Source organism: Thermobia domestica, chromosome 12, assembly GCF_964235325.1.
Source record: "Thermobia domestica chromosome 12, izTheDome1.hap1.1, whole genome shotgun sequence".
Lineage (NCBI taxonomy): Eukaryota > Metazoa > Arthropoda > Insecta > Zygentoma > Lepismatidae > Thermobia > Thermobia domestica.
The window spans coordinates 111,134,806-111,161,557 of NC_137465.1; the positions used below are offsets into that span (position 1 = coordinate 111,134,806).

Sequence of the window (26,752 nt, forward strand, 5' to 3'; positions counted from 1 at the left end):
AGCACGATGCACGATCTAAGTTAGACGGATAACATCTCACGTGAGTTTTGATGAAGTGAAATGGTTTTGTTTGAGAGATAGACACGCATTATGATCGTTCATAATATTGCAACATTCTTTATGTATATTTCAATCATGTATACTGTTTCTTCGATACATCTTGTTCATCATCCAATACCTATCCTTTCTCCCTCGAAGAGAAATGTGTAGTTTTGAACATTATTTTGCGGTACCAACCAGTGCTGTATTTCCTGCTTTTGAAAATTGTACACTTACAATTATTCCTGAGGTGAACGGTGGCTCAATGGTAGATCGTTTACCTCTGGTGCATGGGGTCTTTGGTTCGATTCCAAATCGCGTCAAGTGAGCTTTGTGGTGGGCAAACACTGTATGTGTAGGTTTTGTCGGGGTTCTCCCGTTTTCTTCCACTGCATTCCACCATTTCATTCATTCTCCTTCAGCTTAGCCAGCATAAGCACGGGACGTAAAACTTAAAAAGATTTCATTTCATTTTTCCTAAGGTGGAGTTCAAATGTCAACCTTTCGTAACACAAAACATACATACAGGACCACGGTGACTCAGTGGGAGAGACTTGTGGTCCCTGACTCGATCCTAGACCATCTGCCTCGATTTAGCCTAATCGTTTGCGTGTCATTTCTAGTTCTCCCGTCTTACACATCACAATCCACGCGAGCATCAATTCTGCGAAACGATCATCTGTGCTCTCGCACTCTGTCTATATGGCTACATTCGAAGTCACTATTACACAATAGGCATTTGCTATCGTAATCCTGAAATAGCAGAATCTGATTAATCCACACTTAATTACAGTACTCGTGTCAACATGCCCTTTATAGATACTAAGATCAGCCTGTCCTCAGCCGATGTTAACCTCTATCTTCATGACCTCTATACACTCACATTCTGTATAAATTTTGTTCTAATCGGAGTATGCGTATGAAACGTTTTCAAATACATTTCCACTGCTGTGTAATTGTATTGATTTTTCCTGCTTTTAGGCAATATTTAAAATAAGTCTCGCCGTGTTGATTTGGAAGTTGATAAAGTGTCATGAATAGCAATATATCATTCAAATTGTTTCATTTTTTCTGTATCTTGAAACTAACAACCTTCGGAAAAAAAAAGTGTTGGTGTTTGTGTTTCATGCACGAGTGGTTCTACATAATTAGTTTTGATTATGTAAAAAAAAAAAAAAAAAAAAAATGGAAAAGAGAGACAGAGAAGGAAAGAAAGAGAAAGCCGAGAAATCTTTTGAAGAACGGAGCTAATTAAGCATCTAATGATCTCCACAGCGGTGAAAAATTGAAGAAAATTCATCACTTTTAAAAACGGAAATGAAACGAAATTAAGTCTAATTTAATTTGACTTGTTGAGGAAAACAATTTGTCATAGATTATTTGTTTGAAAACGAAGAGTGAATTTGAACTGATTTTTCATATTTTACAGAAAGACTTGTTTTCAAATGCATTCCCTTTGTAGCATTCAATCTTAGTAAATACCATGACTTGCTCCCGTTTTTGTACCTTTTAGCTAGAGGCAAAAGTGTCTTGCAATACCAAAGATCCGTGAATTTACGTATCTTTACGGGGTGAAGACGTATAGCGAATTTTGGACTCTTGTCCGTTCGTTAATTGTACGTGCAGAGAGAATTATGTGACACACACATTTTAATAGGTGAAAAAAAGATACTTGTCACTAGGATTTATTCAGTGGTTGCTCACGAGGAATGTCACATGGATAAAATTTTCCTCATGCGCCGCCACTGAATATAATATTAATTATTACTAAGTAGATTTACTGAAAAGAGAATTAAAAGATGATATGAAAGTAGATTCTTTTCTCAATATTAAAAAAAAGAAACAAAAAAAAAACAACAAGAAAACGATTGTAAAGGTTTTGTTCATATTTCTTAAATTAATGTGTGTCTATTATATCCCAATTCACGAAATGATGAATTAAGAAAATAATAATAATAATAACCCTAAGAAATTCGTATATAAGGAGAATAGATGAAGGAGAGATCATAGTCCTTACTTTTAGAAGTATCTTATATGTGTTTAATAATACAGAAGAATGTTTAAAAGTATTGTGCGTAAAAAAAAAAAAAAAAAAAATACATGTGTCATCACTCGAACAAGGAGAGTAATAATGTATACAATCTGTAAGTTAACAGCGTATTTTGATAAATACAACAGTACATACATAAATAATTTCTTCCAGTAAAATAAGAATTCTCAATTAATGGAATGAACGACATACTTTTTAGCATCATAAAATTTATTTTTAAAAAATATTCTCTCAAGAACTACGCCAGAAAACTTACCCTCATTTTATTAAGTTCAATGTGATTCTTCGACCGATGTGTCGTACATGTGTATTTTAGGGCCACGGTGGCTCAGTTGTAAAGCATTCACCCCTGGTGCATGGAATCCTTGGTTCGATCCCAGTTCGCACCAAGTGAACCTTATGATGAACAAACAACGTGTTCGTGGGTTTTCTTGGGGTTCTTCCGTTTCCTCTCACTTTATTCATTCCACTATTTAATTCATTTCTCATCAATCACTGGCGTCTCTGTTATGTCAAATTTCAGGGGGGAGGATCAAAAGAAGTTATTTAAATGGTACTACCTAGCCCAGCGTGTTTATTATCTTCGATTCCATTTGTTACCTTTCTGCTTACCTTCACGGGCCCTCTGAGGCATATAAAGAACTCTGTTATAACACTTCACAGCATGAATATTATATTACAAATAAATATAATTATTATTATTTATGTTAGTCTGTCGTTAGTAAATAAATTAAATTAGAATAAAATATTGAATATTTTGTATTTCAAAATATTGAGGGGGACGCGTCTCCCTCGTCTCCTCGCCAGAGACGCCCGTGCTCATCATCACAGTTTCCTTTAACCCGGCCGACATAACTGTGGAAGGTAAAACTTAAATATTTCATTTAATTATCATTTCATATATGTATTTTAGTTAATAAGGGCGAATGATAATTTTAGGCACTTTGTCATATATTGTTGTTATGCTAGTGCCATAATGAAGGTTTGTTTCAATATTAGTTTCATCTCAGTAAGTGGCATGTTTCTCGTACAGCATAAAGTTTTGGATTTACTTTCTTCATTTTCTAGAAAATTACCCATGAGATTTTACACACAAGCATATCATTTCGGTCATATCGATAAGATCTATCGATTGCTTTATATACGTATTCTTTGGACAATTTTTGTGTAATGCTAATAATTTTGTAGAATTATGATAATAGATGCATAATTGTTCCTTTGCTTAGAGAAGTTAAGAATTGATACATCACAGTACATACAGTACAAAGTATATCAGTTTATTATTATTTATTTGATTCAGGCACTAATTTTCTAGGAAACAATCAATATTGCAGTTGCACTAGAAAGCTAGTATCATGGAACTCAGCCCTGTGTTTTTCTTTATTTATATGTAATTCTCAATGTTTTGCCCTCTAATAGTGAAACTCATTTGTATTGCGTTTTCGAATCCTTAGAGGCATATACAGAGCTGAGACTCTCCCAACTTTTGTGTACTTTTTAAATGGAAGCTGTGAAAAATATCAGTGCTACCTAGTGTTGGAAAATTTCATGAAAAGTTCAAACTTGAAAAGTTGTGAACTACATGTTGTAAGTCGATTTCTCAAGACGGCTGTTGAGTTGCGACTTGAGTTTAGCGTCCCTTTCAGCAGCGAAGCTATATGAGACGTGGTCTACTGATTAACGTGGCCTGAACTCTCGCCGGGAATCGAACTCTGGTCTCCCACGCCAAAGGCACGTACGCTAACCGCTTAGCCGCGGAGGAGCTCTCAAGGCGGCTGTTGAGTTCCCTGAAATTCCAAGATCAGACAATTCAGAAATAATCTACGCCCTTCACGAACCACATAATTCACACGTTGATCAAGGTCGTCAGCCACCATAGATTTCCGCCCTTGGCTACGTTCGTCGAGTACGACGGCAAGTCCTTCTTGAAACCTTCTGAATCATTCGTGTTCACAACTATCACTTATAAAGTTCCCGCTGTAATCCTTATTCATTTGACAATGAATGCCTGCTGTATAATGTCCTTCCCCTGGAAAAAAAATATTGCGTCGTTCACATTTGGCGGGCACTTCGATTGCACTTGATATGTTTTGACACTCGCTACTCCACAAAGAGTTAATAGGGGAGTCTAGCAATTAGTGTGGAAAATAGGCGACATCCAATGACCGCTTTGTTTTATCTCCATTTCGTCATCTCATGTGCTTCTCTTCTGGTGGCTTAGGAGAGACTTTTTAATAAAATAACCCTCGTAGTGTGGAGTGCAAAAAGTTGTTTAATAAATTTTCAAGATTTTTCTGTAGCATTAAAAATTAATACACTGGGACCCCAATAACTTGAGGCTGAAAGAAATAAATAAAAATTCGAGATACTAAGTTTATCGAGTAATTAATGTTCAAGTTATCAAGATGGCCACAACAAACATTCGAGATGACGAGGTTCCGCGTTCCTCATGAAAAATGAACTATATAATCTCTATAACTCGAAGTTCTGTTTATTCAACATCTATAACTCGAAATTGTGAAAGTTTCTTAAATTAAATAAGATGACTAGTAAAAGTAAAATACTAGACATGAGTAAAACACAATTACAGTACTTATTAGCAATGACAGGACTAGCAATAATGACAGTTCGTAAAAGCATAGAGCTATCTATAGCTTCGAGTTATCGAGGTCATATCAAGAGAAATTCGACTTATAGAGGTAAGCTTCGATTTGTAGAAGTTCACAGATACGAAAAGTCGAGTTATCGAGGTTTTAATTTTTAAACATTCAACTTACAGTGATTATTTTAACATTGTGTTAATGGAGAGTTCAAGGAAATGTGAAACAATCAAGTTTTTAAGGAATTCGTTATCGAGGTCCAACTGTACCATGCTCTCACTGATTATCACGTATTTGTTTGTTATAGCACGTACACACACACATACGCTCTCTCTTGTAATAAGACTACATGTTTTCACCTGCTGAACTGACGTTGGTAAATATAAAACTTAGAAACTATTTTTTCTCAGAAAAAATGTTGATCGATCAGCATAAAGTGGCCAAGATATGTTGAAATGAAACAGTATGCTCTTAAAAAAAAATGACCGGAGAAATTCGAAAACAAGGACTATAAAGTTTTACATGTTACAGCACTTCAGTACGCTATGCCGAAACGTATCTGCTATGTTTAAAAATTTACTCTATTGCATGAGGTGTATCTTATTTCCATTAGGATCTCAGTTACAGCATTTCGCTGAAAGCCAGCTATTTCCTTGGAAATCCTATTCATGGTCAAAGGTTAAAGTATACTATCAAGTAGAACATAGTGTCTTATAACAAAAATATTAATTTCCATCCGACACCTTGCATATAACAGAACATAAAAATATTTGTTATCGTTTTCAGTTTGTTTAGTTTCCTTTGTACAATTTTATATGTGTATATGTATGTTTTCTGAGTTAAATATTGCTGTTATTATTGTTAAATTATAACATTGATTTGTATATTACATAAAGATAACCCAGTTATGTGCAGTTCCAATGAACTTTTGTTACACATGACAAAAAGTGTTTTATTCGAGACAATCGGATTAGCTAATATTCAAGATGCAGAAACAGTAATATCATATTAATCCTTTTATAAGCAAACACTTATCAGGGGCGAGAGTGGTAATGAAATGTACTCTCTACATGAATGTGAATTAATTATCATTTAGCCTTCGTAGTTATCCAAACATACGATATTGTCATTTTGATAAACAAAAGTAGTCCCTACCAGTGGCGGATCTAGCTAGGGGTCGGGGGACCTAGCCCTCCATTGTTTCTGAGTGTAAAAAATAATTTAATCTATTATTTATATATTTTTGAAACTTTATAGTAAACTTATGATATACCTGTTATAGTCTGGGTTCTAGCTGCCACCCCCCAGTTACCTACCTTCTAGGTCTGCCACTGGTCTCTACTTGAAAAAAGTTTGAGAAACGCTGACTAAATTAAAGATTAACAATGATCGAGTTGTGAAGTTTCTTTTTAAAAAAAAAAATAAAAGAACCAGTTGTCCCCCTCAAGCCTTCGGCTCGTTGCTAATTGCCTGCACGCTAGCGACATCTCTTGATGTGAGGTAGAAGACAGGGCAGCTAGTGACAGTTATTAGTCTGACTGTGAACTAATGCGACTAGCGTGACTAACAGATAGAGGTATCTTGTGTTTTTAAGAAGGATTAAGAATATCGAAATATGTTTATGTATTTATTTTCGGCTAGATGTGTATCCAAACCAACTTGTAAATGTTTTGAAGTTTGCATATTAGCGCCACTCACATATTGAGATGTTTTTGTATTATAAATAGAATAATAGTTTGCCATGTGTCACTGAAGAAAACCACTATCTGCGTCTTCACTTAGATGAATGGTTCCTCTCATCCTTTATATAGGAGACATGACAAGGATCTCACTTTCTGCAGTGAAGCATTGTGATATCTCACTGCACACAATGGATGTAATGTTCTTAGCTTCACGAATAACAAACCAAAAAATGGGCATTCATAGAGAAAAATGCTCCTTTACTCTTGTATTTTAGAGTTTAAAAGATATTTTGATCTGCATGTGTTGTTTGCACGAATTCAAAATGCTCAAACTCTCCCATACAGTAGCAACGTCCAGTTGTCACGTAACCAAACAAGTTGATGCAAAATAGAAGCGGAATGCAACGTTATAAAAGCATTTCACCTGCGTGACGTCACAGCAAGGACGGAAACAAAAGAAAAAAAGAGAGACAAGTACTTCCTGTGTGTCAGGCTCTGTTAGACTGAGAGCCGTAAATAAAACAATAACACTCCAGCTCGACTTTCATTTTCCTCTGTTGAAGAAATTAAGACTTGGGAGGCCGAAATACTAAACATAGCCACTACCAAAACTAGGAAAAAATGACAGCAATAAAAATGACAGATGACTTCACATCTTCACACGTATACAGCAGAACGCACGGACAAATCTGCCCAAGAACAATAGTAACGGTAGAATGTTGACAAAAGCATTTGTATGCAGGATAAAAAATGGAGTTGATAATGTAAGCAGGCATGTTTGTTTCGTGTTGCTTGCCGTTTCTATCTTCTTTCTTTCTCTCTTTGTCTCTCTCTCTCTTTTTATGAGAATGCAAATGTATATCAACAGTCACCATCGTTAGTTTTCGCAATATTATGCCATCAAAGCAAGCGAAGTAAGACTAATTTCAGCTTGAATTCTCCTAGATATAACACATTTCATGAGTGTATTCTTTTCATTCCTTAATAACTTTTTTGGAGTATTTTTGATAGCTTCGTGTATTCACGGTTCTTATATAAATTATTTCTTTTGTACGTAATCCTTTTGTTTTAATGCTAAGATAACTTGTAATATTTATTTTGCTATAGTTTGCTTGAACTTTTAACGTAAGGATTTAGGAAAGAAGGTGTTTGAGTGGCGTTTCTTTCTTTCTTTTTCTTTTCTTTTTTTTTTTTTTTTTAAGTTTAACGTCCCCTTTGAACATTGTATAAGACATGAATTTAGTAGAATGAAATTTCTACCTTTACGTTCCACGAGGACACTGTAGGCTATAAAGGAGGAGGCTAAAATAATTAAGGAAGGTCAATGATTATGATATACTTAGTGGAATGAAAATGTAGGAGGGAATGGAAGTATCCCGGGAAAATCCACGGACATGATGACTTCCAGAAACTTGCGGGACCGGGAATCGGACTAGGGACCACTCGCACTCCACCAGTGAGCCACCATCCTCTGCATCCATGTTTTGAGCTTAGTGTGAGATGTAAATCTTAAGTATTTTTATCGGAACACAAAATCAAGACCAAATGTAACAAATTTATAATAATTTAACCTTAAGAAATTCGTCTGCCAATGTCAAAAGCTGCAAGAAAATACGATTATGTGAGTTCAGTTCGGTAGAAAATCTATATTTCAAATTCAGAGAATCAATTCCTCGATAAAATATTTCAGATTTTTCGTTATATTGCTCCAGTAAAAATTTTCGTCTGTCACTTTCTATGTGACTTGAACCCAAGGTTTTTCTAACAAAAAAAAAACAAAAGTCTATAATAAATCTGCCTTAACATAAACGTTTTGTTAACTATAGATTTTCATTAACTAGTCATAGTTGCGTAGAAAAAGAGAAGATTGAAAAATAAGTTGCAAGCCAACAAACTTGAAAAAAAAAACCGAATTGGATCACATGGGGCAAAATAAGGATTTTAAGGGTTACTTGTAGCGTATCTTCTTGTAGATATTTAAAATTGCAACGTAAACTATTAGTTATCAAAATCTTAAGATTTACAGAAGTGTACGTTATAGATGTTTCAAGGAAAAACCTTCTGTATTCGTTTTATCTCACGTAAAGTGTGTTTTCAGTTAGGATTGTTGAAAGGTTTCCAAAATGCCATTCGCGCTTTTCTTAAGAGCAAAGCCGTGGATGGACAGGAGGAAACAGAAAGAAAATATAACAAAAGAACTTTCTTCTTTCGTTCGCTTTTTTTGAGAAACTGAGGGAAACAGCCCAAAGATGAGCTTTGGTTTACTTTGTGAGTTGAATTCTCGTGGGACGCCTTACTCAAGATGTGAAGATCGAACCAAAGCTTGAAAGCATTTTCAGTATTACCTTAACACACACGTTGCTTACAAAAGCCATACATTGCCTTCAAGGGGATGTTCTCCGAACAGAACGGTTAGTCACGAATGTAATTGCCAAGTTCTTCATTGATTACTATGTTGTGAAGACAAACTTATTTGAGTTTCTCAGCAGTGAGCAAGTTTCGGAAAGATTTATGGAGTTTGTCTGTACTAACATGTACACTGTACTTAACATCCTTATTTGACTAGGTGGATTGATTAGTGAAGTTCGTAAATATTTATACTTTGTTATCCCGTACAGAAATATTTTGGCGTAGGTAAATATCAGTGAGTGGATGTACGATCAGTAGCGCTCTTGCTTCCCTATAGGGAGATCTCAAGTTCGAATCCGGTGGCCAGCCATCGTGACCAAGGTTTCTTTTCAAGTATTTTCTTTAGTTCATTAGTTAAATATTGTTCTGGTATCTTTAAGTATAGGTCCTGACTTTCTTCCGTTTCTTTTCCCACTGTCGTTGATTGTTGAAATTAGGCTGTCAGACTATGTCTACAGAAGAAACATGTTGTAAATTGTCTAAGATGGAGAAATATTCGCTGAAATCTTGAGGTAAATAGGTTTAAAAAGTAGATTAAATCAGTGTATTTTGTAAAATACCAAAATGAATATTAAAAATACCCTTAAATAAACAAATGAAAAAATTAATACCAGAAGTCCATCATAATTGTATTTCTAGGAACATAGAGAAGACATGCAGATGTATGTAATTCAGGGAGATTTAATTAGTGTGTGCGTTCATTATCCATATTTGAACAGTAACTTTTTCACCAAATTTGTACTAATTAACTTTTTTATATGTATATATATACCAATAAGACGAAAAGTAAAGCAGAAGCAAAATAAGTAAGCAAAACGAATTACTTTGCGAGCAGTGTGAAATTCAACCAAAAGAAACGTGTTAGAATCGATGTGTAGGCCCAGTATGGTAATTATATAATATAGGGTACACTTTTTTGCTTTGTAATCCATTTTCTTGTAGCATTTCAGGAAATCAAATTATTACAAATAACAAGAAATTTTTGTTTTGACGTTTAACATGAAATATTCATTAAAATTTCGGCGTTAGTTTTTAAATATAGATATGTAAAGCTGTAGTTTATTATAATGAATATTATGTAAAGCTGGTCACCAGTTCATTATTTCCCGTACTTCCTCTTGTCGACAGGGATGGTTGTGAATTCTCGTGATAGAGGCTAGGCCTATTTACTTATAATACCCGTTCATATTTTGAGAGGTATTAACGCTTTTATAGCAAGAATTCCCGTTACCTTGAGAAAAACTAGAAAGGATGATGGACAATAAGAAAAGAAGCAATTTGAAATATGGAACCATTGTCCGGAAATACGTCGGTTCCGAAACAAAGCCACTCCCACCGGATGTCAAACCGGAGCTCTAACTCTATAATAGAGAGGAAGCTTCATAAGGTGCCATCTTTCTACAAGTGCTATGATAGCATGCGCTCCGACTACATGGATGCCCCGGGGCTCCAGCACCCACAACATTTTTAGTTTGATAGAAACAAAATAAAATAAATATTTCTCACTTGCCATTATGAAAAAAATAAGCAATTAGACCATTGAGATGGAAGTTGAAATTTCAAACTTCTAATATATAATTGTTTGTTTCAAATGTGTTTATGCAAAGGCAACCAAGCAACACACTCCCCTTTCCTTGCTTGTCTCTGACCTAGTCAAAGGCAGTCCCCACGATTTAAAAAAAAAAAAAAAAACTATATTGTGAATCGAGCACAGCCCTTTATGACAGCGTTCATAAAAGATTTTAACTAAAGACAAATTAATCAAAAAAATATCGAGACTCTCATGTAAAAAAAACGTTCCACCTTGATATGCACCCACATAAATTTTGGAAAGTCGGCGCCGTTGTATGATAGTGTTCTTTTTGGTTATACATAGAATTCTGTGGATACTCTTCCAAAGTAATAATTGGAAGTTACCACGACCACAAAAAGCTATACTTTTCCGTAAATATATTTTCTGAACAAATTATTGCTTTTACAACCTACTATACTCAATACGTAGTTGTTTAATTTTCCAATAACCTTTTTCGCCTTTTTTTTTAACGAGTATAGCAAAAGTTATTGTTTTTCTTTCGTTTGTTTTCATGTGTACCCTGATCGCAGCTAAAATGACACTTTGCTTGACATTTTGTTTGCTCTGTAGTAAGTCTGGCCTTCAATATTGAATTACAAACGGACTGCTATACTCAGCAAAACAACATACGACCGCTAGTAATCAATTTTGAACTGTGTCATCCGTTTTCATTGCTGATTAAACGCAACGTATGGGAGGGTTCGCAAAAATATTGATGAATTAAAATTCAAACCAGAATTCTGCTCTTGGGTATTTGCTTCTAATTTGTAATCCGTTGCTAATACAAATATGCATTTCGTTTCTGCTTTCTAGATGTCCACTCCTGATTGACATGATATTGATAAATGATAATTGGAAGGTCAATTCTTTATAATCTTCAACAATTGAAGTACTCACTTTTTATAGTTTTTCTGGTGATTTTGTTTCGAGCTGACATAAATATGCAAAGATATACTTGACGTGCTATCAACATAGGCGAGAATTGTTTTTTATTCTTGAACAGAGTAAATCGAGGTCATTTTTATATAAATAGTGGGTTGACTTCTAGCAGAGAATGATGAGTGTTTTTTCATTATTTGTATAGAATTTTTAGTGGATGGGTTAGGGACACTTTTTCCAGTATATTTCTTGGTTTTGATTTGATTTTTAAGTTTAGCGTTCCTTGCAGCAGCGAGGCTGTATGAAACAAACTTAACGTGGAATCCGAACCACATAAGCTTCCGCCGGGAAACGAACCCGAATCTCCCACGAGGTATAGTTTTCGAACAGTTAACAAATGTATCAGAGACTCCATTTTAGGATCGTCATTGAATTTTACAAACTAAATAGACACATCATTTCAGTATCGTTCTGAATACATATGTCTGATAACGATGTCGCTGTTAGGAGTATTTGTATCACGCTTAGGAACAGGACCAGCTCTAGACAATTTGCCGCCCCGTGCAATAGCATCATATGCCGCCCCCTCCCTTTCTCCAGAAAGAACAAATCTTAAAAGCCACGATTTTAAGTGTGCTACCCAATCATGAAAAACGAAGGGGAGGGAAAGAGAACTCGCATTCAGAAAGGCCTAAACACTGCAAATACAATGTCGTTGTGTCTGTTTTTTTCTTTAAATAATAATCTATTATGTTAGTGAAAGATAAACACACATGCAGAGGAAAGATGGTAATCCTTTTTATAGAATTCAATATCGAGCTTCAATCTCAATATATCAGTTTGCAATTCCAGTGCAACTAGCTCTTTTATTTATTAATTTTCTACATGTGTTAAAATTTTTAATAAATTCTTTCCACCTTCAATGATAAGGAACTTGTTTGTGACAAAGACAAGACTAGTTTTCATATCAAAACTGTGATAACTAACAATGGAATAGGTCTTCGCTGCTCTTCGATTTTTATTTGACAACACTCGAACAATTGATGCTGGAATTTGTTTGACCATTTACTTTAGCACTGTCCATGTGACTTAAACTAATGCAACCTAAACATGATTTATGAACATCTATATATATATATATATATATATATATATATATATATATATATATATATATATATATATAATATAAAATCAAATTGCACTCGAGTTTGATAGGTAACATTTAAATCGTGAGAATTTTGTGATATCTATGTCCTGCTTCATTGAGACAAAAGTCATAACTTCTCCAAATTAGGTAATGCTGCCCGAGACTAAGACATATGCAATCAGTCACAGTTTCAGGAAAATATTATTTCTTGACGTAGAACACACAGACAGAGAGTAATAAGAAATCTCATGTGACAGCTTGATTGAGTTGTGGATGATACTTCTTTCAACTGACAAAATGCCCTAGGAGCGGGTTTGTATTTTTGATCTCCCTCCCCCCTACACAGTATAGCCATTCCTTTCACTAGACATTCTCTGTAGCTGATAAATGTAGCACTAGATCTTTTCACTGACTTTTCCTTCTCTCTCTTTCGTTTTTTAACCTGTGGCCTCGTCTGACCTCGTTGTTAGAAGATATTCGTTTAGCGGAGATGTTGCCCCTGGCAAAGCCTCTACAGTATATCTAGTCACATTGGTTTCCTCGCAGCGTTCGAGATGTGGCGTGGCACGAATCATACAAGAGATCCACAGAAGAAGGCGTTTCGGATCTGGAAAACGATCTGCAAACAACAAGTGTAATAAAGCCACAAATTCCTCTCAATCGAACCCACCTATCTCCGTCTGATGCTACGTGAGTTGACTACAGTGATTAGTTTTTTGTATGAGGAAGAGAACTCGTACAGAAATTGTGCATCCAAGTTCTTTCTACAATCTATAGAGTTTCGTTTACCGTTGTTTCATTAGTGTGGAAGTCAATTTATTAGCTGAAGAAAGAAAAAACATAGGTTCTTTCTTTTGTTTAGAAGTAGTTTCATTAGGTACGGTATATGTATTAAGAATAGCTTGAAGCTATACTCATGTAATTATTTGTTATGCTTTCTTTAATTTAGATAATTGAAAATGGTGGTGAAAGCCTTCGTAAAATGCGAATATTACCTACTGAAAGAAATTACATTTTCACTTGGTATCCATATAGATTATTACTTGAACCTATATTGTTTTGATATTCGAAGGCTCAAAGTAATTAGGATGTATTGAAAGTTGGGTTACGGAAATAATAATATAGTACCTGTGTGAGAACAAAATAAAGAAAAAGAAAATAAGGTGAACTGTTATGCAGAATGTTTGTTTACATTTTCCTGATAAACCTTTCCTGATACTCTACTATAGTCTGCGTTAGCCAAACTGATGGATGGCGTCAACCAATGAGTCCTCAGCGGTATGTTGCCAAAAATTCGTCGAGAAAGCTAGTTTCCAGTGGGTGCATGTTGCATGTATCAAAGATACGCATCTCGCTAACATCATCCAGTATGTTATAACGATACAAAACTTTGATATTAATAGGATCATTAATGTATATATCATATTAATAATACTATTTTCTGTTACAATTCTGGTATGAATACTACAGATATGTTTTGTTTGATTCAAATGTTCACACGAATCGTTCCGGTGTTCTTCTTGATATATTTTCACTGCCTCTCATATCCGAAAAAGAAATAAAACAAGCAATAAAGAAGTTGAAATCGAAAAGCAAGTGTCCCAGATAGGATCCAAACGTACATTGAGAAAGGCTGTTCAGATACATTTTTACAACCTCTGAATATTATATTTAATTTATCTATAAAGACATGTACCTTCCTGAAAAATGGAAGGAGTCAGTTATGTGTCCTATACCCAAAACGAACATAGCTAGTAACATTGAACTGTTCCGACCAATTTCTATTTTATGTGCGTTTGCCAAGGTGTATAAATATATATTGCATAAGCGAATAATGAATCATATTAAACCTGCATTGTCTGTCAGTCAACATGGATTTATGAAGGGTAGATCTACTGTATTAAATCTAGCACTAATAGCAGACTACATTTCGAAGGAACTTGATAAGCAAGGACAAGTAGATGTCATATATACTTGTTTTTCTAAAGCATTTGACGTCATTGGCCATGACATTCTCTTAAACAAACTAGCATCCTTTAACTTCTCGAAATCAGCTTTGCAATACTTTGCTTCCTATCTTCAAAATCGTAAACAAACTGTACTGTATCGAAATCACAAATCTCAAATCTTTCACGCAATATCTGGAGTCCCTCAAGGCTCGAATCTGGGATCTCTGCTTTTCATTCTGGCGATAAATGATCTTCCTGAATGCTTTCAATTTTCTAGAAATCTACTCTTTGCTGCTGACCTTAAAATATTCAACAGAATTAAAACAATTCAAGACTGTTTAGAACTTCAGAGTGACTTACAAAATCTTGAAATTTGATGTAAAAAGAATAAATTTAAGTTAAATGTTCGTAAATGCAGTTATTTAACATTTACTAGAAAAGAAAAATATATTCAATATGATTATTCATTATTAGGGGGAAAAACTGGAAAAGCTTGATTTTATAAGGAATTTGGAAGTTATTTTTTGATTCAAAATTATCCTTTATGCAACATATTGAAACTATTTGCAAAGAAGCCTACAAAAGTCTTGGATATATTTATCGAGTTAGTAAAGATTTCCAAAATGACCAAACATTAATTGTGCTGTATTATGCATATTTTAGGTCGAAATTAGAATATTGTAATACTATGTGGAATCCTAATATACAAAAATACTCATCTTTGATTGAGCGTACTCAAAATTTGTTTTTAAAGCTTCTTACTCTTAAGAAAACAAAATTCTACCCGAAATTTGAAAGCTATATTAACCTTGTTGAAAATTTTAAATTTGAAACTTTAGAACTCAGGAGAAGAAATATTTATTATTCTTGCACAAACTCTTTCATGGCAAAATAGACTGTCTTGATCTTAAAGAACAAATATGTATTCAAGTACCATCCACTAAATTGCGCACTGATTCGAAAAATACTTTTTTTTTTTTTTTTTTTTTTTGTACGACAGCGAAAACAAACGTCTTAAATAGATCTCCTATATGGAGAGTTAGTGCAACCTACAAGTTAGTTAAAGAAAATTTCAAACCTTGACGTAGTGGCAGTGGACATTAAATAGTTTTAAGAAGTCTATTAATTCTGTAAGCGGAATGTAATTATTACCAATAGTTCTATTAATCCTTGTAATCTGTATAATGTATATACTATGTAACACTGTAATTAGGCCTGTGCCTGTAGTGTTATATGTCAATAAATTAAATTAAATTAAAACCATAAGCAAATGAATGTAAATATGCTTGATATTAGTTGGCTAGGTACGTCTTTTTATAATCTCATTTACATCTATCCAAGAATCAAACTTGGGACCTCGCAAACTTAAGGCCAATCCCTACAGTTTGGATTTCTTTCTTTTTAAGAAATCCAAGAGAAAGTAAATCTCGTTACAAGAAAACAATTACGCGTTACAGGTATGTACCAATTCATGAAATATACACATGGAATGCACAATGGTCCAGTCATTAGGCACTCACCTCTGTTGATAAGCGTCTTTAATGCAATTAGAACTCTTACAAGTTTGTGGTGGAAACATGTTTGTAGATTTCTCTGGATTTTCCCATTTCCTCCTATTATCTTAATTCTTCCATAATCATTAACTTTTATTTATTATCTCTGTTTTAACCCACAGAACATAACTGCGGTATGTTAAATTAATAATGTATCTTTTACCCTCGATTCCACTATATCCGCACATTCCTTGAGGAACGTCTGACCATACTTAGTCTTACGGTAGCGAAAACCAAGGTGTTTGTTCTCCCCTCCACCCAAGAATTCTCAGAATAGATGTTTCAGACCCCATATAAGATATTTTATCCCTCAAAATCTGCGTTATTTTCTCTGCAGGTGGAAAGCCGCCGTTGTTAGAAAACTAAAGCACGGTTCTACGAATAATGTTTTTCTGATAATCATCAAAATTCGCCAGTGTTATATTTCTTTTAATGTTCTTCCTTGTTGACTCAAATAATGAACTTTCTCCAGGTGACATCTTGACTTGACAGCAAATTCTTGATACAGTTCTCATACTAATTCCACATGCTTGAGCTGTTAGTTCTTGACATTTAAAAAAGTCGATATTTTGTCGATTTTCGACCGATGAACATTAAAAAAAAAAAAACATACACTTGAAGTATCATTTCCTAACTTTGTCTTCCTAAATCCCGAGTTCTTATACCACTTGTGCTAAGTATGTTCTGCGATTTCTTTTTAGTTATATAAACACACACACTCAAAATTACAAAACACTTTAACACAACCATTCGTTCTTTTCACAATAAAAATTTCATAATGTGTATATAAACTCCATATTTCAAAACCATTATGACTAGAGTCCGGATTTTTATGTAATATCAACCCCTTAAATATGTACATAAATATGTAACAAAAATCGCTTAAAATGTAAGAAATATGTAATATTATATAAGAATATGTAATATTACATATGTTACGTACTTATGAAAACGTAATATTAACACGCGTATGAGTATGCAATATTTAAACGAATTATGAAAATAAGAAGGAGAATCTACTACACTTTATCCTGCTTAATGAAAGTCTCCCAATGAAGTGAAATGCTTGAACAGCTGAGACAGCCATACGTCATTGACGTGACTGATTGAAGGATAATAAAAATCACACGCGAATGAAGGAAGACGTGAATCGGCAAGAGAGAAACAGGAAAGCCCCGAGAAAAGCAATGCATACGGCATTTGTACGTCAGAAATCTAATGTGGTGGTGTGGTCCCGTTTCAAATCTAGAAACTTTTACATTAAATGCGCATCCGTCACCACGGCCCAATCTTGAAATGAATTATACGCAATATATAAATTCAAATACTAAAGCCTGTGACAAACATCTTGGCATTTCAGCTAAACGAATAAAATGCAAGCTCTGGCGCGACATTGCCAAGTGGTAAAGGGATGTGGCTATGGTTAAGCAGACAAACTACAGCGCGATCAGGTGACAGGGGATAGACGTGGATGTGTACAAAATAAACGTGGCAATACCGCTGGCCTCTCATTTGCTAGCAGCATTTAAAGGGAACTTGGAGCGCCGCCTTCAAATGCCAAGATGTTTGTCACGCAGTTTAAAAACAACTTAATACGAAATGTATTGTTTTATATATATTTATTTCATGCAGGGAAAAGCAGTCCTATATATTTTAAACAATACCAGCTGAACTAAGATTGAAGAATATTTCCACTAATGAACATTTTTAATTTGAAATAAAGTACAGGGTGGCGCACGAAATGATCCACCATTTTCTTTTTAAATAAAAACTTTATTCACAATCAGAACAGAAAGAAATGCACGTCACAAGAAAGTGTGTTCTAATTCAAAACATGTTCAATGTGGTATTCATAAAAAAAATACGTATAACAAGAGAAAATACATGTAAAAACACATATTCATAAAAATACAGGGGGGCCTACATGAGATTTGGAGAGACCCGGCCCCCAGTATCGCCGCTCTTGGCTAACCCCCTTGCCCTCCTCTGACGTCGTCACTGTATTAAATATGTTGATATTTTTGTGTAAATTATTAATCATAATCGTTATTAGTCCGTGAAATATTTTATTCTTACTAGGCTAATGCAGGCGTTATAAGCATACTTCTAAACACAAGCAAACAGAATTCAAGTCACTTAATAGAAACAAAATCAATTTGAACAGCACATGTTTGTAAATTTTGCTGCAGAAAGTAAAAATGCGTGTCAGTTCATTAGTGCTTCCAACATAAAGCTTGTGTGCGGCAATCCTTCATTTTTTTATTTTTTTTTTCTTTTTGGTTTTAATTCATTGCTGTTCCTACCAAACACGTTAGAAACAAAACGAAGAAATTAACTAATGCTCTGATATTTTCGTCTTGTGGAAATAATTATTCCACTAACGATTATTCAGCTAACGAAGTGCTTCATTTCTCGAGGGAAATTAGCAAAAAAGCTTTCAGTAGCATCGAAATGGACAGTGCATCGAATCTGATGAATAATAGCACTCTCTCTGTCCCTGTGGTGCCTCTCTTTTTCATTTATTTCGCTTTCGTTATCGTTTTGCACTCACTTCTGTCAATACTAATTCTTTTGTGGTTATTCAGTGTGAATTGTTTCACAATCTCCGACTCTTTATGTAAATTTCGGAATTCGGAATATTTAGTTCTAGCTTCTTGTATGAATACTTGTCTTTCGTTGTTCAGCAAACATGTTCGTTTTTGTTTTCCTATTCCTGTTCTCCTGTTTCATGATACACTCTTACAAGGGACGTATGCGAATCGTAACAGCTAGATATTTATGAAAATTCTGACTAATTGTGGATCGCTAATCATCGTGGTGATAGTCACTCAGTGCGGAAATTCCTTATTTTTATCCGCTACGTATAATACATATACCACGCAGTGACCGGATAAGGCTGTGCCGAGTTATAGCCTAAAACGCCGGAAAAGGGCAGAAAATGAAAAAAATGTGTGCAGGCAACCTGATACCTACAATAGGGGGACACGTGCCCAAGAATATGGTAGTAGTGTCACACAAGCAGTGTTGCCACCCGAACACAAACTTAGTTTTTCAAATTCAACGTATACCATTTTATGGCATTAAAACAATTGGCATAAAACGTAAAAGAAAATAAGCAAACGATGGATTATCAGTGTTGTCAAATAAGGGAGGTATTAGGCTCTAAAGTTGAGAAATTATGGGGTCCGTACAAAGAAACGAACAAATGTATAACAACAGGACTGCAGAAGGAACAAATGTACAGTAGGGAGTAAACCACAGCATCCAGTGACTAACAGGCTTTATACAGGATTCACCCTTAAAAAAAAAAAAAATGTTAGAGTAGCCGTAGAAAAAAGTCCCATGTAACATAATGCGTAAATATGAACAGGAAAGGAAGTCTTCTTGTAGTTCAAGAATTCCAATGGCGTTTGTGAGGAATCGATATCTCGAGCCGTTCACGACAGTTATAAAACAACTGTCCCGGGGCTGTAACGCTACAGGAAGTCTTGCATGCCTTCCAAACCACAGAAACAATGGAGCAGCGCCAGAAAAGATTACAGAAAAGCTCTGGCATGAAAGGTAACAACCATGTGACAAAGTACGTCATAACCGATTCGCAAAAATCAGTGACCTATGATAGATGTCAATAAAGCATATAGGAAATGTTAACATGTGAGACAACGAAGAAGACAAAACACACTGCGTTCAGGTTAACAGTAATATACAGGTATAACCGTTACCAGGGTATAAAAGTATTTTTTGTGGACGCTCTGTATATTTCGTAAAGGCAGTAATTATTCTTTGATTTATACTTTATTCTGCAACGCAAATAAGTTTTTTCTTCGATGGGAACTGTTTTTCTTTTTTGATGAGAACTTTTCTAAACAAAAAGTGTCTCAGTCAGTCATGCTGAAATTGCACTAGTACATTCTGCAGTCAGAGCTTTTTGTCATCAACAATAATTTAACAGACTTTTCAATCATTGCTCTAGTTGAGGAAGGTACACTTCATATTTCTCTATAAACTTTTAGCTTCTGTGAACATCCGTAAAAAGATATCTCAGTTATATCTATCGTTACTTAGAAATTTGAGTAACTAAGACGAATGTGTGTTTTAGTTAGTAACTCGAGTTTGGATCCTGGAAGTTTTGTTTCTGTTTGTGGTCCAGCAGTCCACACCCGTACTTTTTGTGCGCGTGCTGCCGGATCTATTCCCGGTGGGTGTCCTTGTCTTGGACACAAATCAAAGTAGGGTGTCTGTATCCCCCTGTAAACAGTAAGACGTGTATCATATAGCTTCAGTGGAAAACGGACGTTAAACTCAGTAGATCAATCTAATCTTAGTTGTTGGTTGTCAGTGATATAGAATGTTTTGAAGACTAAATATGCAGCTTATTATTGATCAAAATGAAGTTTCATAGCGCGTTGAGATTACGCTTAAAAATATAAAAGAATTTACATAACTTATTTATTTTAATTACTGATTTTTAAATCCAAACTAATGTACTTTCTACTTTTTGTTTCCAATAGGTGTTCGAATGTTGGATGGCACCGTGAATGATGCAGTTGAAGCTAGGGCCTTGGGTTTAAATCCTGAGCATATTGACATCTATAGTGCTTCGTGGGGCCCTGAAGACGATGGAAAGACAGTAGATGGACCAGGACCCTTAGCGAGACGAGCTTTTATATTTGGTGTTACAAGTGTAAGTATTCTGATTCACTACAGTATGGTATTTTGAAGAGTAAGATCATGGGTTCGAACTGAAGTTGTATGAGTAGACCAGGGGCGGATCCAGGGAGGGCGATGGGGCGATCGCCCCCCCCCCTTCCAGAAGAGGAAGCTTTCTTATTTATATATAAATAAAACCCGTCCCAAAGTTTGGAGCCCTTAAAAGTAGCAGTATGACAACCCACCGCCCCCCCCTTCCCGAAGTCGGTCCTGGATCCGCCCCTGGAGTAGACTTCGTGGTAACAGAAGTAAGGACAATCATTTATACCCTAAATACTTACAAGCTTTTTTCTATTCTCAAAATACAGTACATACCTCGTACTTATATAAAAAAATATTTACGGCTATGGAGGCTCACTGTCAATACTTACCTCTAGTACGTGGATCCCTAATTCGATCACAGTTTACGCCAAGTGGGTTTTGTGATTAACAAGTACCTTGTGCATGGGGTTCTCCCGTTTCCTCCCATTTTCTATGTTTCACCATTTCATACATTGTCATCATCACCGTCTCGCTTATCCTTGAAGCATAATCGTATGATGTTAAACTTGAACTTTTTTTATTTATTAATCGAACTTATGCGTGTACTTAAATTTCCATCAATGTTGAATAATAAGTAATGAATACATCAGATATTTAGTTTATTTAAAATATTAATAGCTTCTTTATCTGCTATAATATGGGATCATTAGGTAGCGAGTACCTTTCCTTCATTTCTTCCCAAATATTTCATTATATGAGGAATGTACTAACTAATATGCCAATGATAAATAATTTGTTCTTTAATTTCAATGCAAAATTCACCCAGAATTACACACACCCGCAGGATATAGGGTGGAAGGGAACAAGATCGAAAAACCTTCGGGAGGTGATTCTACAGCTAAAAACAAGGAAAAAATTGAAATAAACATAGACAGGATACATATCATTTCGCTAAGTAAGCACAGTGTATTTTTCCTTTGTCAGGACAATAAGGTCACTCACGAAATGAGCAAAAGGATTGGTCTTCCAATCAGGCTAAATGTAAATTTACTGTAATATTATCGTTTCTCTAAATACACAGTATTCTAGTATTCTATTTTGGCATAGGGTAAACTTGACATTTTATTACTTTGACTTTCGGTTCCTTATTAGTACCTGTACTAGTCTAATCAATTGTGTCCTTTAGCCATGTGCTTTTGCATTTGCTTTGATTACTTTCCTATAATTCGATATGTTATTTAAATGCTTGCTTGAAATGTTTTGTTTAATATTGATTACAATTAATTAATTAGGTACTTCCACTATACATACAAGTCTCTCCCTTCATCTTATTGTATAAAGATAACTAACCTGTAGTGTAGTAATCATGTCCCATACTCCTCTAGTCCACACAATCAGAAAGTGACCTAACACAAACATTTTTCTGATAAAATTTAGGTCATTCATACCGAATACGTTTAAATTATGTAATCATACAGTAATTGGTAGATTGCTCGCTTTCGGTGTGCGTTTCCGCAGATTCAATTGAGCTGATTTTGAGTTTATCGTCTCTTTCAGCAGCGAAGCTATGTGAGACGGGACCTACTGATTAATGTGGAAGCCGAACCACATGAGCTCCCGCCGGGAATCGAACCCAGGTTTCCCACGCCAAAGGCGCGTACGCTAACCGCTTAGCCACGAATGAGCTCTCCGCAAATTCAAATCTTAAAGTACATAAATAATTGTGCTTGGTGAACTCGTTGCCACGTAAGGGTGTATGCCGAAAGGATAATCACAGTAATTTCACTATTGTACAGTCTTATTTCAGTACTTGCATTTTCCCATAAGAGATTGAATATAAGTACAATAATATATCTGTAAATGTACAACCAATGACCGTTTTTTATGTTTCAGTACTTGAAACATAATGGATGTTTCAAATATTTCTTTAAGCTGACGGTACTATCTGCATCATTGTCATGTGCGGAAAAAAATGAAACAGCACAATAAAGGTAATGGGCGGAAGAAATGGAATAACAATAAAGATTGTGCCCTTGCATTTTGTAGGTAATTACAATGTTGAAATTACATTTAGATTTTAATGTGCGAATAGCAAACTTATGTGATTAATTTTGATTTTAACGTCCCGTTCAGCAGCGAGGCTACATGAGACGTGGACCTACTGATTAACGTGGAATCCGAACCACATGAGCTTCCACCGGGAATCGAACCCGGGTCTCCCTCGAGAAATGCTCGTACGCTAACCGCTTAGTGACAAACGTATTTATTATATGCCATATTTTCAAATTATATAAATAATATTTATTACATACAAACTAACACGTGGGTAATAATCAATTACTGCAATGGAAACGTATATATATGTTACAATCTATAATAGTTTTGCCTCAAAATGTACCTCTGTTCTGCAAGTTAGCACCTCTAACTTCAATTATGAATTTATTCCTTCATTCTAGCTTTGTAGTTTAAAGTTTTCTATATATCTTTTAGAATAAGAAGGTAAAGAAACTGGCCTCCCTAACCGTAATTTGCTAATTTCGTGATCTCTTCAAGCTACACTAGTTAAGTGTATCAGAAAATGCCTTCGAACGGAACGCTAAGACAAGGCAGTTCAATTTAAAGAGACATCTTTCGTGAAGATTGAATCATAAATTTAATTCTATTCTGTTAATTGACGCTACACCAAAAAAAAAAAAAAGGAAAAGAAAGAAAAAGAAAGAAAGAAAGAAAGAAAAGAAAAAAGTCTTTTGCTCTTATATTCATCTTCTGAAGGAATTAAAATACGTCTGATACAGACATATTCATAATATGTCTTTTGTAATTATAATAGGAATTTAAGATTATTGTTCGTGAGTCTTTATGAGACACATTTCATTGCTCAACAAATCATCTTCAGTGGTGTGTGTATATAATCCTTTATTTTTCTTGAAGCGTAATTGCCGTCGCTGTAGTCATTAATCAAAGGGTTTGAAATTCAGTTTAGTTTGAGAAACTTTTAATAAATCTTGCAGAAACTTGTTTTAAAAAGACAATCATAGAAAATTCTTAACATAGACTCATTTTCTTGACGTTGATTTTTTTTAAAAAAAAAAGTCTTTCCCCTCTCTCTCTTGATATAAACTAAAATTGTTTTTAGTTATTAAGTCATTTAAACGAGAGAAAAGTGAAACTTTATCTCAGAATCCGAATAAGCTTGATTCTTTTTCTGCAATTTATATTTAGTTGTATTGTTTAATGAGCAAAAGAATAACGATTACCTTGAACGAGTATTTGTTTTGAATGCAAATAATATAGTAGATTATTATAGTCGTAATTTCTCAGCTTGAATTTCCTACATATTCTTGTTGGTATTAAACTTGGAAATAATAAATATGTGGGGGAGGGGGGAATAGTAAAGAAGAAAAGGAGTAAAACTAATACGTCCAGAACATGGAAAAAAAAATGTAATTAAATAGTTAGATCGCATCAAAGTCTGTATTCCTTGTTGTAATACTTTAATATCAGCTATTGTTTTGTGTTCAATACAATAAGTTGAATAAGTTGAAAGTCTAGTAAGTTGAAACTTAACTGTTCTATGAATAAGCATAAGCACAATTATTTTAGAAGTTTCAGAATAGATTCCTTTTCTCACATTATCAATATAGATAGAATTAAGTTTAAAGAGAGAGAGAATAAAAGATACAGAGAGTGAATACAGCTTTAATTGAATTTCTGTACTTCCATTTAAGATGACTACAGAATTATTGAGTTGCTCTAAGTTATTGTCTGAAAAATTTTCATAATTGTTGAAGTCCATAAGTAAATTGATTTCATTAAAGAAAGAAGAAAAAAATTACTGGCAGGTCAATGTAGAGCATTTATTTATTTGTCTTGTTAGATCCAGATTTATTTCATTATCATTTCAGTTTTCTTTTCTGTATCAGTTTCTAAATTGAAGGTTTTTGAAAAATTCGTGGTCCAGCCATACGATGTGGTTATCTCTTAAATACGTATTTTTTCCCATTCTCACTTTCCCATTCCCATTTCGTAAATACATATTTTTTTCCCATTCTGCACTTTATTCTCAATATGCCTACTAATTATATAATGTACAGTACTTTTTTTTTTTTTTTTTTTTTTTTTTAAATAGGCTTTCTACATGTTTCACAATTATGCGTACGACAATTTATATGAATACTTTGACTTGAAACAGTCGGGATCAATGACATGGTCTTGTAATCGAGCTCTCTTGGAGGTGAGATAGTATTATGGAGAACGGCCCATATTGTAAGGATTTATCTTGCATGGTAGTCAGTGCATCCGTCAACTGCACCCCGGATTCATGCTCCGTGACGGTTCCGAATCCACATTAATAGTAGGTCCTGTCCTTCATAACCTCGGTGTTGTGTAAGGATGTAAGTTTGCTTGAGACAGAGATCTCAAACAGCTATAGAAGTTAGACATTTGTTTATTTTAGTTCCACTTTGAATAACAATACAAAGATAATGTGAATGTTTTTTTTAAGCAGGGCTACACAATGTGGTTCATATGTTCCCGGACTGATCTTTTTACCGCATTCCTATCAATGCTATTTATGGGACAATAGTGCGAATTGTCGTTAATGTAGTTGCAATAGTTCAGAAGACAAGACGTGTAATTCACACCGCTTCTGTTAATCTGTGTCAAAGTGTGAAATATATGAGAAGGACAAACAACGTGCAGTGGTTAAATTATTCTGTAAAGCCGATATGTCTGCAGCATACATGCTAAGAAATGATTCAGAAAGGTATTGTTGCGTAGCATTAAGCCTAACAACCGTTTTTGAGTGTCACAAACAATTTCGAGAGGGTAAGGAGCCAGTGAAGGACGACGAGCAACACAGCAATCCGAATCAATGACAACAGCGACACCGTCGCCAAAATGATTTAAAAAGACCGAAAATTGACATCTTCATTAATAGCATACACATTCAATATTCCGAAACCTGATTTTACAAATTTTAACTGAAAACTTAAGAAAACGGAAAGTGTGCTCAAGATTTCTTCCATAGTTCCTGGCTCAAAAACAAATCATAACCTTCCACCATCCACCTTACTCTCGAAATCTGTCTCCGCCCGCTTATTTCCTGCTCACTAAAATAAAGTTGCAACAAAATAGTGAAACATTCGATATCATCAAGGAGATTCAGAAAACTGTGACCGACCAGCTGAACACGATTTCCACAGAATAGATTTCTGATGCCATGGAAAAGTTTCAAATAAGTGCTCAGCATTGTATTGCTTCAAATGAAGCCTATTTTGAATAAAGAAACTTAAAAAAAAAAACCGGGAACTTACTGACCATGTATACATGCTAGCGAAATTCGTTTCCTTCAGTTGCATAATGGCATAAATAAAACAGGCTTCAGCTATCGCGAAACTGTACTCGTAACAAGTACATATCTATAGCAGGTAGCAGATGACAGATGCTTCTTTCTTTGTAACCGTACTTCTGCGTTTTTCTAATTTTTGCTTACAATTTTTTAAGTCTTTTAAAAGTAATATACACCAGTATATCATACCAAAAATCTCGTAATATAGATGATGTTAAAAATAATTCAATTTCAAAGTGGAATTATTAACCTTTCGTCGTGACCATTGTCATAAATGTTTACAAAAAAAGGTTTATGCCATTAATCACTGAAAGTACAGCTTTTACTCAATTTGTCGGAAAATAAAAGATTTTACAAAAAATTGTTTAAACAAAACCATGTGTATATACAAGATTTCTTCAAGAGTTTTTCCTGCTTTTCTCTCCCTAATTTTCACATTTAAAAACAATATTTAAAATTTGTGCTGGGTTCCACACTCCTCACTAGTACATATCAAATACGTTATCTAATGATATTGCAAATTTTTAGACATTGATGAGTAATTGTGGCTCTATTAGTGATTTGATCTGAATTGTAACAGTATACTCGTTTAATACATGATAGTGAACAATATCCAATACCTGAGAATCACTAATAATTGAAATTCGTAGTGTTTTGTAGGAACAAATGAGCAGTGCATAAGTATGCTTTATCTGATTTTATATATATATATATATATATATATATATATATATATATATATATATATATATATATATATATATATATATATATATACATTATATATATATATATATATATATATATATATATATATATATATATA

The 26,752-nt window shown here is 34.4% G+C and overlaps 1 protein-coding gene across 2 annotated transcripts in view; it reads left to right on the forward strand.

Annotated features, from left to right (window-relative positions):
- The window catches only part of Fur2 (furin-like protease 2), a 1,527,485-nt gene that overhangs the window by 1,452,202 nt on the left and 48,531 nt on the right, over window positions 1-26,752 (forward strand). For both annotated transcript variants that reach the window (XM_081733991.1, XM_081733993.1), the window contains exon 7: window positions 20,396-20,568. In XM_081733991.1, coding sequence (XP_081590117.1) covers window positions 20,396-20,568 — 173 coding nt within the window. The remainder of the gene's footprint in view (window positions 1-20,395; window positions 20,569-26,752) is intronic.